We start from the raw sequence: 14,439 nt of genomic DNA on the forward strand, positions 1-14,439 counted from the left end.
GTCCAGCCCTACATCAGTGTCCCCATCAGAGTCCCTCCTTACATCAGTGTCCCCATCAGAGTCTAGCCTTACATCAGTGTCCCCATCAGAGTCCCCCCCCCTTTAAGTCAGAATCCCTTTCAGAGTTCCCCCCTTACAATCATTTTCTTATCAGAGTCCAGCCCTACATCAGTGTCCCCATCAGAGTCCCTCCTTACATCAGTGTCCCCATCAAAGTCTAGCCTTACATCAGTGCCCCAATGCTGTTGAAGGACAAGCGAGAAGTGGAGATTGTGCACATCAGCTGTTGGACGGGTAAAATCTTGTATTGGGTGACGTGTGGCCAATGGGTCATAATTTGGGACGCTTGCTATAGCTTGTGAATTGGAGGTCAGCAGTTTTTGAGAAGTTAGATTCTGCTGCCAAGTAATTTAGACCATTCTTCTCTGTAATGTTTGGTTCAGCAACAAGTGTACCTCTTCACCTATGTGTCATTGTGCTTTATTTTCTGAGTTTCTATCACATGATTTTCAATTTGGCTATTTTTTTTAAAACATCAGACACTGAGAGTATGCTTTTGTAACATACACAGGTAAATAAAGGGTTTGATGGAAGCACCTATGGCACAGAGATTGTGTTGTTAACAGATGGAGAGGATGCAGGTATTAGCAGCTGTTTTAGTGACGTCCAAAACAGTGGAGCAGTCATTCACACTCTCGCTTTAGGAAATCAAGCAGACAAAGCCCTAGAACAATTATCCAACATGACAGGTAAGTTATGTTTTTTTCTGGGAATTAAAAATATGGGTTGAGTAGAGTGAACACAACTAAATGAAGATGATGCATAAAAGCCTGAAATACTCTGACAATAGATTGAACACTAGTTCAGAAGACAATGGTGATTTATTTTTTAAACATAATCTGACAGCAGCCCCAATGTCCTCTGGGGTGATATTGGAAAGCACAAGCATGGGCCTTCTTAACCACTTCATGTCTGGACACTTTTACCCCCTTCCTGTCCAGGCCAATTTTCAGCTTTCAGTGCTATCACACTTTGAATGACAATTGCCCTGTCATGCAACACTGTACCCATATGAATTTTTTAGCATTTTTCCGATAAAACTTTATTTTGGTGGTATTTATTCACCAATGGGATTTTTATTTTTTTTGCTATATAAATGAAAATGTCCAAAAATTTTGAAAAAAGTGCTTTTCTTGTAAAATTTAGAAAACAAATAATCTTTCTTCATAAATCGTAGCCAAAATGTATTCAGTTATGTTTTTAGTAAAAAAAAAAAAATAACCCCAATTAGTTTATAGCCAAAATTTTTTTACAGTTTTATTTTTTTTATATTATTATGGGTTTTTTTTTAACATACTGTCACTCTACTTGTGGGGGGTGAAAAAGATTTTTTTTTACATTGATTGCTTTTACACCCATAAAGGCTGTAAAAGCAATCATTTCTCCTTCTCTCTGGCTGCCATTGAGAAATACTGTGCGAGCTGTGATTGGTCTGGTACAAGGCTGTTGTGAATAGCCTTGTACCATGTGATCTCTATGATCATTCACAGATTTCACACGTAGTAAGCAATGATGTCAGAAGTGACATCTTTCTTACTACTATTCATGTGATCACTGATTGGCCAAACAGTGATCACATGATCGGGACCTCACACAGAGGTTCCATACAGCGATCGGTGTGTCCTCTGGACACAGCGGGAACCAGATCGCGGTGCTGCTCGCTCTCAGGGAGCACGCACAAGCAGGGAAGCAGTGAGGACATTTATAAATGGCCACCCGCCCCTGCACTGCTCCCTTCTGGTCGTTTATATACAATTTCTGGCCCCAAAGTCAGAAAAAACACCCTTGCCTTTTTGTGTAATGTGCTTGAATATTTGATACACATATTTTATAATTCACTTTTGAAACTGCGGGGTTCTGCTGCAAAAAAGTAAATAAGAAAAAAAAGAAAAAACCAGTAAGACCGTCAAAAAATGTGGCTTAAAAAGATAATAAAGCAAGTAGCTTAATACTAGTGACACAGGGCAAGAAAATGCCATAGTACTTTTTGGGATTTATATTTTGAAACCCACAACAATGGAACACCTAGGGTTGTGTTTATAAAAACTGCATAGCTGATTTTCCCCATCCTTAAAATTTGTTCTGTATCAATGTGGCAAAATTGAATGTTATTTGGCTATATTCTCTGCAGTTTAAATGTTTGAAAGCAGAAAATAGTGCATTATGGTCATTAAATGGAGCTGAGGAGCATACTTATTTCCTATGACAGTCAACGCCATCAATTGACCATAATGGTTGTTCCCATTCACACATTCTTGATCTGCAGAGAATATTGCCCGAGAACATTTGATTTTGCTCTATTTGTACAAAATGAACTTACTTGAAGTTTTGATGGATGAATTGCTATGCACATTTTTTTTAAATACACCTCATGCTGTGTGTATGTATGTATGTTTTTAGTTATTAAAAACCAAAAGGCAATTTAGAGGTATTAAGTTGCTTTTCATTTTATTTGTCATAAGCAGGGACTTGCATTTTGGGATGGGAACTTGGATTTGGGTCTTGTATATACTGTATATAAGATGTTCAATATATGACTTCCACTTCTGTTTTGATGCTTGCAGTAAAACAAGCCATTTGAAGCATAGCATAGCATAGTTAAAAATTAACCCCCCCCAAAAAAAATAGCTTTCCTGACAAGTAGCAAAATGCAAACCATAACATACTATTCTCAAAAATAGCAGATCCTAGGTTCAGACTGAATTTTGGCTGTTTGGGTACAAAGTGCTTTGCCAGAGGGGTCTGGTGTGTATTTTGAAGGAGGCACTATGCCTATTTTTTTCAATCTTGCTGTTGGATGTATTATGGCAACAGTGACATTTATAGAGAAAAAGTGATACAGATTAAATAACCTTCAAATTATATGTTATTTCCAGCTTCTTTAAAAAAAAAAAAAAAAACACATAGAAGGTCCCCCAAATATTAAGGAGGACCTTTTGGAGGGGTCTGCAAGGAGTCCTATTAGCTCAAATATGGACATTATTTAACAAAAGTTATTTAACAGATTGATTTCAATGGGTATCGGGTTCAGCATGAAGTTCGACAAACACTGTTCGAACCGAATCCAGGGCACTTTGGCTTATCGCTAGTTATGAATCTTAGAGCTGCAATGGGTTTCCAAACTAGATAATGCTGCAAACATTGTACCATTGCATGGCTTTGATTAGGCATAGCATGTAAAATTAATTTTTATTCATTCTCTGCAGGTGGTTTACAACTGTACGCGTCAGATAAACTTGATGCCAATGGCTTGATTGACTCCTTCAGCGGCATCAAAGCTAGCAGTGGGGATGTCCAAGCTCAGTCCATTCAGGTTTGTATATTCTTTGTAGCAAAGCTATCAAAACATGTCAGTGAATATGCATACTTACCGTATTTTTCGCTCCATAAGACGCACCTGATCATAAGATGCGCCTAGGTTTTAGAGGAGAAAAACAAGAAAAAAAATATTCTGAACCAATGGACTGCACACACAGTATAGGGGATGACTAGAGACTGCAGACATAGTACAGGGGATGACCAGAGACTGCGGACACAGTACAGGGGATGACGAGAGACTGCGGACAGAGTACAGGAGATGACCAGAGACTGCGGACACAGTACAGGGGATGACCAGAGACTGCGGACATAGTACAGGAGATGACCAGAGACTGCGGACACAGTACAGGAGATGACCAGAGCCTGCAGACACAGTACAGGGAATGACCAGAGACTGCGGACACAGTACAGGGAATGACCAGAGACTGCAGACACAGTACACGGGATGACCAGAACCTGCAGACATAGTACAGGGAATGACCAGAGACTGTGGACATAGTACAGAAGACTAGAGACTGCAGAGAGTGCAGGGGATGACCAGAGACTGCAGACAGTAAAGGAGATTACCAGAGACTGCGGACCTTTGGGGAGGGAGGGGGAACAGGTACCTGAATTTGACAGGTACCCGCTCCCACTTCCGCGGAGTTGTCCTTCCTTCTTTTTCCTGTGGCGGCTTCTGTGACAGCCGGGTGCCCACTGCGCATGCACAAGAATCGCTGCGCTTTGTGAATGGTCCGGAGCCTTCTGGGACCTGTCATGTGTCCCAGAAGACACCGGACCATTCACAAAGTGCGGCACTTCTCGCGCATGCGCAGTGGGCGCCCGGCTGTCACAGAAGCCGCCGTGGGAAGACTGCAGCACTGGAGCGAGGAACAGGTAAGGTCCTGCAGGAGAGAACAGCTAAGAAGCCGGCCCGGTATTCTGACATGGTGGCGGCAGAAATACAGGACCGGCCGCTTTACATTCGCTCCATGAGACGTACTGACATTTTCCCCCCTTTTTTTGGGGGAAAAAAGTGCGTCTTATGGAGCGAAAAATACGGTAGTTATTTTTGTAGTGTACCTGACCATAATTTCACATGAAACAGCCCCATCTATAGACTTGTACTGAATAAGGCATGATCATGTATTGCAAAGCTACTCCCTCTATATTAAAACAAATAGTATATGTAATGAGATCATATGTCTATTATATATATAATTAAAATGAGTGTTTTTGTTTTATTAATTGAACTTTCAGTTAAAATCAGCTAAATGACTTTCCAGGTGCATCCAAACAAAAGGCATGAAAAGTCTTGCAGTTTGTTTTCTTTCAAATAAACCACAGTTTGAGTAGAAAAGCCTGTGTCCTGCAGAGTGGGACCCATGTTCTCTGTGTGGAAGCAGTGGTCTCTCTGCAGAAGTCCTACACACACGCCTGCTCAGTGAGAGCTACAGTTCTCCAATTTGCTGATTGCGTCTCCATATTACCTCTGCATTTCAACCACTGTTTTCCTACAAAGACCAAGGGTTCCACTGTGCAGCTGCTGGCAGGGAAAAGGATATTTCCTCAGGATGTGGCTGCTTTACAGAGAAAGTGAACTGTAAAACATTGAACACCGTTTGTTTTGCAGCATCTTGATTATGTTAACCACTTTCTCTCTGAAAGATTTACCCCCCTTCCCGACCAGGCCATTTTTTGCAACACTGCGCAGCTTTACTTTAACTGACAATTGCACGGTCATGCAACGCTGTACATAAACAAAATGTATGGCATTTTTTTTTACACAAATAGAGCTTTCTTTTGGTGGTATTTTCTCACCTCTGCGGTTTTTATTTTTTAAACAATAAACTGACAATTTTGGAAAAAAAAAAACAATATCGTTTATCTATTGGCTTTTATTTTTAGTTTTGGATAGGGTGGGGAAGGATTTGAGCTTTTGTCAGGTTTTACACCGATCAGAGGCTCTGTTGGAGAGATTTCATCATTTCTTTCCTGGCAAAAATGTTGTCACCAGGAGAAGTGGAGGGAGATCGCACCAACATGGACAGGAATAATTTTTTTTTCCCCCAAAAGGGGAAGTTACGCTCCTCCGCCCCCTCAATCTCTCCCTAGGTGATCCGAGTGGACGTTCGGCCCCACATTACCCACCTGCCCCACACCGCCCACAACTTTCTGGGTCACGTAACAGGTCCTAGGAGGCAGTTGGGACCATTCACAGGGTACAGCGTGACCCACGCATGCGCAATGTGAAACCAGCTATAAGGCCGCAAAAAGTCACAGGCGGCTTCCCACAGTTAACATGTCAGCACTGGGAACCCAAAGACAAGACAGGAATTGACCCAGATGAGGGTCTCTAGCGATCCTTGAGCTGGTGAGCGTCTGTTTATTAAAAGTCAGTACAGTTTTTGGACCTGCTGACTTTTCATTTGCTCCTCTTTAAGTCTGAAAATGCTAGAACCCCTGTCAGCTTTTTATTGTCACTTTTTTTCCCTGGTACAGATTTTATATCACTTTTATTGTTCCCAGAACAGAAAGTAACAGAAAATCTCCTAAATAGCAGTAAAAATTTTAAAAATGTGTTAATATACTTTAAACTGATTTAAACTAAAAGTTCAGTTGGTTCAACCTCAAATGTATCTAATCCAAGAACAAAAATGGAATATAATTCAGTTTATTAGCCCTTAGTTTTGGTAGTTTCCTTTTTTAGGCTTTCTTTCCTGTATTTTAACCTGGTGGACCTGTGAGTAACATACTTCCTGTCCTTGGGTGACAACACACCTTCACTGTATCTATGATGGGTTGTCACCCTAGACTGCTCTCCTGATTTGGACTACAATCACCTTCCCCTCTACTCACCTCTATAACATGGGAGGGGTAGTTTTGTAGTTCACAGAAGAAAACTGGTAAAAACTGATAATAATGTTTGAGATTTTTAACTCAATGCACAGGAAATTACAAGCACATTTGATTCCTGGTAGGTCAAGGGGTAAGGCAAGGAAAATGTGCTTAACCTGAAAAAAACAAACAAAAACAAATGAGGCACCACGTCTAAGAGCTGGTAAACTGAACTATATTACATGTTTGTGCTTGGATTTAGAGGCACTCTAATATGCTCAATTAGATGTTTAAAGAAATTAACAAATTTGTAGAACTGATAATAAAACCACTTCTGTACCTTCTATGTTTGCATGTTGATACATTTCTGCTATTACAGCTTGAAAGTACTGCAACAACTATAAAATCAACCCAGTGTCTGACTGGCAGAGTGACCATCGACAGCAGTGTGGGCAACGACACTTTCTTTTTAGTGACTTGGAACATACTCGTCCCAACTATTCAATTAATAGATCCAAAAGGCAAAATATATGAGAACGCCCAGTTTGTAATTGATGCCTCTTCAAAGTCTGCCCGTCTCGCAATTCCAGGCACTGCTGAGGTATAGCAACTAATATTTTTTATTGCTAATATTTTTTTTAGTATTATTTTTGGGGTGTTTTCTTTGTGCTATGTATTATTTTTGCACAACAATATCCTATATGCTGTCAGTATTTTACAGGATTATTCCAGTGATAAGGGACTGGTAGTTTGGGACCAATCCAATTGCTCTTTCCTTCTTTGGCTTCAACAGAAGCTGAAAGCCAAGGAAAAGGGAAAATTGCACCACCGAAATTAAAAAATGACAAGGTCTGTAAACTGATGGACTAAAGTGACACTTAACTCCTAGACTTAAAAAAAACTCGGCTATATATTCTGGGAGTGGAATTTGGAGTGTGGGAGGAAACCCACACAGGCACAGGGAGAACATGCAAACTCTAGGCAGGTAGTGCAGTGGTTCAGATTAAAACCGATGATCCTAGTGCTGCTAGGTAGAAGTGCTAACCACTTAGCTACTGTGTTGCCCAGTATGAGTGGGTTGGTGGAGGGCTGTGTCTCTTCAAAACTAGGACTACCTTTAACATCTGTGTTCTTAGACTGAAATATATGAAGTGCACTTATCCTGTTTAGATAACTTTTTATAATATTTTACACTTCACTGCTCATTCTGCCCCGCATCTCATAGCTTCTCCAATTTTGCAGATCCTGTCCTTTGCACTTTATGCTCGTGTGACCAAAACTTCATTATCTTTAATGGAAAACACAGCAATAAATTGATGAGCTGCAAATAGGCTTTCAAATAGGCTTTCAATTGAAATCTGTGGAGTTGGGTGCAGGGGCGGACTGACAACTCATGGGGCCCCCGGGCAATAGGGGATTATTGGGCCCATGTACTTGCCCAAACTCAAAAAAGCCTATGAAAAAGGTACCAGGGCATCTCATGGGGCCCCCTACTGACCCTGGGCCCTCGGGCAGTGCCCAAGTTTCCAAATGGTCAGTCCGCCCCTGGTTGGGTGTCAACCTGCAATATGGGACTGGAAATATCCTGAAGAATGGCTGTGAAGCATAGACCCGGGAAGCTGCATTTTATGAAAGTAGAGTACTTTACAAACATGCTGGAGCAGGGGGTGCTTAAAAAAAGCACACTTTAAAGCACCCTTCAGCTCCAGTCTGGGAATGTTGAACACAGACCATAGCATGGGCTACCACTTTAAACAAGCTGTTGACAGGCTTCAGCATATAGACATTGTGGATTTGCTGGAAGCTTGATAAAGTCATATAAACACAGGATTTCTCATGTGTGTAGAAATGTGTTTTTTATAACATAAAATGTGCAGCATACGTCATAAGTTCTCAGCTATGAAATCTCCAACAATATCTTTATTTCTTTTTAGCCTGGTGACTGGCCATACAATTTATGCAACACACATAATGCAGATCAAGTTCTTGGTATTACAGTGAATTCCCGAGCAGCAAATCCCAATGTCCCCCCAATTACTGTTGAACCATTTCTTAATGCAGACACTAACAGCTTCCCCACCCCAATGATTGTGTATGCTACAGTATCACAAGGGGCTGCTCCAGTTCTAGGAGTGAAAGTGATTGCCTACATTGAAGCACAAGATGGAACATTTACACCGCTACCTCTTCTGGACAATGGTGCAGGTAAGGGTTTATATGCAATGTTTATTTCCTTTTATGTATTGATTTACTTTTTTGTCATTCCCACTGCTATGAGCAGGTTTTTACTAAGGTTACCCATAGACTTGAGAGACAACACAGAAGTACAGAAATGTTATGCATGTAATAAAGATCTATATCTAGACAAAAACTAAAGTACATGTACATGTTTAATAGAAAATGCTCTATCAGAGTCTGCAGCCATCAAAAGATATAAGTACAGACATGCTGAGGGGGGGAACCCAGATAAATGTAAGGAGGGGACTAGGGGTATTTATTTCAAATGTTTACAAGTACTTTAAAGTGCTATTACAGGGGTTGTAAAGGTAAACATGGTGACATCTTTAAGATTTTTAATTACTCATCAGTTTCTGTCCCAATGACAATAGTCACCAGGACACATATGGTGAATCTCCCCAGAGGAAATACAAATCTTGTAACACCAGAGTTTTGGCTTTAGACATACTTTATATAATACAAGAACTTGAAGTGAATAAGCATGCTGTTAAAATAATAAATTTTTATCTCTTAATTTATTTTCTTTAAGGTGCTGATATTATCAAGAATGATGGAATATATTCCAGATACTTCACAGGCTACAAACAAAATGGCAGACACAATTTGAAAGTGCGGGTTGAAAATTATGCGCAAGATTCAAAAGCAGCCTTAGCAAAAAGTCGGGCATTATATCTACCTGGCTTTGTTGAAAATGGTAAGAAAATAAGCAGATATCAATAGCACTGCCAATAAGATTATATGTGTGGATTTGTACATTATCATTAAAATCTCCTTGTATCATTACTGGTAGAAGTCAAATACCACTCAGGTCTATTAGTAGTTTATTGTATTTTACAAAAACTCATTAAGCTATTGGTTTTCCCTCTTCCAGGCACCCTGGTTTCTAACCCTCCAAAACCTAAAAATACCTTTGAGAATCTGAATGTGGGAAATTTTTCACGAACATCTTCAGGAGGTGCATTTGTGATCACAGCAGTGCCATCAGGTCCTATTCCAGATACCTATAGCCCAAGTAAAATCTCTGATTTGCAAGCAATAATTGAAGGTCAGATAGTCAAATTGTCATGGACAGCAACTGGCGATGACCTGGATAAAGGAAATGGTATGAATGTTTTTTTAACTATACAGCTTCTATGGGCTTTCTTGCTGTTGTACCCTAAAGTTCTCAATAGCACACGAGATATTTTGCTTTTCTAATATGAACTTTCAAATTCAAGTGCATCTATTCCAGAATGGGCAAGATTAGGGTGGTGAGAACTTAAGGTGGCGGGTGGGAATGAAGCAGAGGAAGATGAGGTTGAGTGTTTCCAAAAGGTGGGGGGCAAGAGTGGGTGAAAGAAGGGGATGCATATATTGATAGTGGGGAGGAAAGCATGCACAGGTTTTGTGAGAGAGGGGATACTGACTCGGTGGTAAATGGGGAGACCCAGCCATGCCCAGGGACAAGGGAAGAAGATCAAGTGTTTAGGACTAGAGATGAGCGAATCGAACTTGGCGAAGTGGAATTCGTTTCGAAGATTAGGAAAAATTCGATTCCGAAAATTAGCAGACTTCGGATGCGCGAATTGAAATTTTCCAAAAATGGCGGCGACATGTGTGGCGACGGAGCGGGGATCTCTGGGAAGGCGCGCAGACAAGGCGCGCTGACCCATAATGCATTCATTCATGACATGTGATCGCATTAGCCAATCAGCAGCCAGCCAGCCAGCACTGTGTAATGGTCGAGCTATAAATTGCGGCCATCTTAGAATTCTCCATTAGCCTCCAGTCATTCAAGAGAGACAGACCTCTCTGTATTAGGGACAGAGTTAGGGCCAAAGAGACTTTAGGGCCACAGAATCGTTACTTAGGGACACAGATTTGTTACTCAGGGACACAGAACTGTTACTCAGGGACACAGAATTGTTACTCAGGGACAGACACAGAATTGTTACTGAGGGACACAGAATTGTTACTGAGGGACACAGAATTGTTACTGAGGGACAGACACAGAATTGTTACTGAGGGACACAGAATTGTTACTGAGGGACACAGAATTGTTACTCAGGGACAGACACAGAATTGTTACTCAGGGACACAGAATCGTTACTCAGGGACACAGAATCGTTGAATTAAAGAGTATGTCAGACAACACGCAGAGGAGTGGCAGAGGAGGCAATGTTTCAGGAGCGAGCAGACGTGGCAGCAGAGGAAGGGGTCGAGGCAGCACTAGTCGCAGCCAGAGGCCAGTGCTCCCGGTGTCATCCAGCGGTCGTGTCTCCACCGACAACCCTGCCGTCATCGATTGGTTGGCTCGGTCGTCTTCCTCTTCCCAGGTCACCTCTGACACCTACAGCCAACGGTCGGTGGGTACGTCAGACACAACCGTTAGTTGGCATGGCCCGGGAGCAAGCCCACTGAAATCACGTGTCCTCTACCTGCCCCTGTCCTTTGGTGTTCCCTCACCAAGCGAAGTATCGCATGCTGTGGGCTCAGCCCCACTGTACAGTGAGAAAGAGCTAACAGAGGGCGGTCAGGAACGGGGGGAGACATCCGCCTCTTCAGCAGCCAGGCGAAGAAGTACTGGCGAGGAGAGTGGCTCGATAGCCGGTCTAGAGACAGGTCTGTCTCCTGACCCACACGCAGCCGAGGGGGCTAGTAGTGAGGCGGAGACCCTAATTGATGATGATGAGGCTGATTGCACTTGGCAGCCTCGTCGTCATCAGGCTATTGCTTCCGCATCATCAGGAGAAGAGGGTGCCAGCTTGCCAGCGAGCAAAACAGTCGGTGGGTTGCCCAGGAGGCAGCAGGGTCACAGCAGTGTCAGTGGAGGCAAACGGCCACGGAGTAGAGCACCAGCTCCACTGCAGCCTACCACCACGGCCAGTAGTGGTGCCGGTGTGCACGGAGGAAGTAGCAGTCAGCCAGTGAGGAGTAGCGGGGGCAAAGTTTCCTACTCGGCGGTGTGGCAATTTTTCGTCAAACGGCCCGAGGAAGTAAACGTAGCCGTATGTCGACTAGGTGGCCAGAAAGTCAAGCGTGGCCAGGGGGCCCATGTTGGGACTACAGCGTTGCGTCAGCATATGCAGCGTCGCCATTCGGTGGCCTGGGAAAACCGTGATAAAGATACGGCGGTTCTGCCAGCCCCCGCTCCATCACCCGCTCCGTTACTTGCTCCGTCACCCGACGTCAATCGCCCTCTATCAGCCAGTCAAGGCTCCAACACCTCTGCTGAGGGGAGTTGTCGCTCGTTGGCATCTTCCGCTCATTCAGATGCTCCTTCTCCTGCTACTCCTCTTCACGGATTCCGTCAGCAGTCTTTCTTGGAATCCGTTTCCAATAGACAACAGTTTGCGAGCACGCACCCGACGGTGCAAAAGCTGAACGTCCTCCTGTCCAAGTTGCTGGTGCTGCAGTCCCTCCCTTTCCAAGTGGTGGACTCAGCACCTTTCCGAGAAATGATGGCTTGTGCCGCGCCGCGGTGGAGAGTGCCAAGCCGGCATTTCTTCGCCAAAAAGGCAGTGCCAGCCCTGCATTCACATGTAGAAGAGATGGTGGGCCAGTCTTTGAGCATGTCGGTCTCTGCCAAAGTGCACGGCAGCGCCGATGTGTGGAGCTGTAACTACGGTCAGGGACAGTACATGTCATTTACGGCCCACTGGGTGAACGTGGTGCCGGCACAGCCGCACCAGCAACTTGGACAGGTCACGCCGCTTTTGCCTCCACGTTTGCACGTCCTTGGTCCACAAAAGATGTCCGCCTCTACCACCTCTTCTTCCGCCGTGTCCTCAGCCGCCACCCCCGTGCCAAGTCCCATTACCCGACCGGCATATCACATGTGCAGGGCGCAACGGTGTCACGCTGTGCTGCACCTGGTATGCCTTGGCGAACGTAGTCACACAGGGGAGGAACTTCTGAGTGTAATGAACAGAGAAATCGACAGATGGCTGTCTCCGCGCAAACTGAAAATCGGAACCATGTTGACCGACAACGGAAAGAACATGGTGTCTGCTCTGCGTCAAGGAAGGTTGTGCCATGCGCCATGCATGGCTCACGTGTTCAATCTGGTTGTCAAGCGGTTCCTAAAATCCACCATCCCACTGCAAGACATCCTTAAAATGTCACGTAAACTTTGCATGCATTTCAGCCATTCCTACACCGCAAAGCACACCCTCCTTGAGCTGCAGCGGCAGAACGGAATTCCACAGCATCGCCTGATCTGCGACGTTGCAACAAGGTGGAATTCAACCCTACATATGTTAGACCGCCTTTACGAACAGCGAAAGGCCATCACCGATTTCCTGATGTTACAAGCGGATAAAGGTACTCCCCTGTGTAACTTAGATGTCAGCCATTGGCAGCTCATGCGTGACACCTGCCGCTTGCTCAGGCCCTTTGAGGAGGCCACGCTATTCGTGAGTCGGCAGGACTATGGGATGAACGACGTCATTCCTCTGTTGCACGTCCTGGAACAAATGCTGTTAACAATGGCTGGTCAGGGTGCGGTAGACGTGGCGCACAGATCTCAACGCCACATGACCCCTGTGGGGGCAGGACAGGAAGAAGAGGAGGAGGTAGAGGAGGACATTGGTGCTCAGGAATTATTGAGTGAAATGGGTGGTTTTTCCACTCAGCGGACAGGAGTGGAGGAGCAGGAGCATCTGGTAGAGGAGGAGGAGGAGACAGAGGACCCTGACGCACCGTGGCAGTATGCTGTGGAGATGGAGGCAGGGAGTCCCTCGCATTCCTTGGCACAAATGGCCCATAGCATGCTCGGTTGCTTGCGTAGCGACAGCCGAATAATAACCATCAGACAGAGGGATGACTTTTGGCTGTCCACCTTGTTGGACCCTCGCTACCGTTCAAAAATGGTGGCCTTTTTCACACCTGCTGAGAGGGAGGCCAAAATAACGTACTATAAAAACCACCTATGTAGTCAGGTGGTCTCTGCCTTTCTGCGCCAACGTCCATCCTCAGACACTGTGGGCCCTGTGCGCTCGCGTTCCGCTGCCATGGCAGCAGGGGAGGGGTGGGGTGGTAGGAGCAGTGGCAGCTCCACCAGCAGTGGCTGCCTCAGTCTGCAGTCGATGATGAGTAGCTTTCTTCACCAGCGCAGTGAGGAAACTACTAACCAGCCGCAGCAGCAGCAGCATCAGGTGGACCTGGAGCAGGACCTCAAACAACAGGCTTGGGCCTACTTGGACAGCACCATGCCAACCGAGATAGACAATCCCCTTGACTACTGGGCAACGAAACTTGACCTTTGGCCCCAACTAGCTGAATTTGCCCTTGAAAGGCTGTCATGCCTGGCCAGTAGCGTGGCATCGGAGCGCGTGTTTAGTGCGGCAGGAGGTATTGTAACTCCGCGGAGGACACGACTGTCCACCCAAAGTGTGGAGAGACTCACGTTTGTGAAAATGAATCAGGCGTGGATTAGTCTGGATTTCAAACCACCAGTTCCTGACACAACTGACTAAATCCGCCATGAATCATGCCCCAAACATTTTATTATTTTTAACATAGGCCTCTGTATGGCCTTCGATTTAAGCTGCTTACGCTTCGCCACTCTGCCATGGGCCCCTGTACCGCCTCCTCTTGCTGCTGCCAGGTCCAGAGTGTCTCATGGGTCCCTGTACAGCCTCCCATTGCTGCTGTCTCCATCGCCACACTCTGCCATGTGCCACTTTCAGGTCTCCTCACACTGCTGGTGGGTTCCATTTTGTCATAGGGTGCTGGCAGATTACGGGCCTCCCATTGCTGCTGCCAGGCCCGTAATCTGCCATGGGCCCCTGTACCGCCTCCTCATGCTGCTGCCAGGTCCAGAGTGTCTCATGGGTCCCTGTACGGCCTCCCATTGCTGGTGTCTCCATCGCCACACTGTGCCATGTGCCACTTTCAGGTCTCCTCACACTGCTGGTGGGTTCCATTTTGTCATAGGGTGCTGGCAGATTACGGGCCTCCCATTGCTGCTGCCAGGCCCGTAATCTGCCATGGGCCCCTGTACCGCCTCCTCATGCTGCTGCCAGG

The 14,439-nt window shown here is 45.1% G+C and overlaps 1 protein-coding gene across 3 annotated transcripts in view; it reads left to right on the top strand.

The window, feature by feature from the left end:
* The window catches only part of LOC149469606 (calcium-activated chloride channel regulator 1-like), a 58,151-nt gene that overhangs the window by 34,201 nt on the left and 9,511 nt on the right, over positions 1-14,439 (top strand). For all 3 annotated transcript variants that reach the window (XM_089668893.1, XM_089668894.1, XM_089668895.1), the window contains 6 exons: positions 572-749; positions 3,267-3,373; positions 6,575-6,796; positions 8,130-8,400; positions 8,963-9,127; positions 9,305-9,535. In XM_089668893.1, the coding sequence (XP_089525019.1) occupies positions 572-749; positions 3,267-3,373; positions 6,575-6,796; positions 8,130-8,400; positions 8,963-9,127; positions 9,305-9,535 (1,174 nt within the window). The remainder of the gene's footprint in view (positions 1-571; positions 750-3,266; positions 3,374-6,574; positions 6,797-8,129; positions 8,401-8,962; positions 9,128-9,304; positions 9,536-14,439) is intronic.

This window comes from Staurois parvus, unplaced genomic scaffold (assembly GCF_062004578.1).
Source record: "Staurois parvus isolate SC_StPar_1 unplaced genomic scaffold, SC_StPar_1.0 ptg000066l, whole genome shotgun sequence".
In the NCBI taxonomy this organism is placed as follows: Eukaryota; Metazoa; Chordata; class Amphibia; order Anura; family Ranidae; genus Staurois; species Staurois parvus.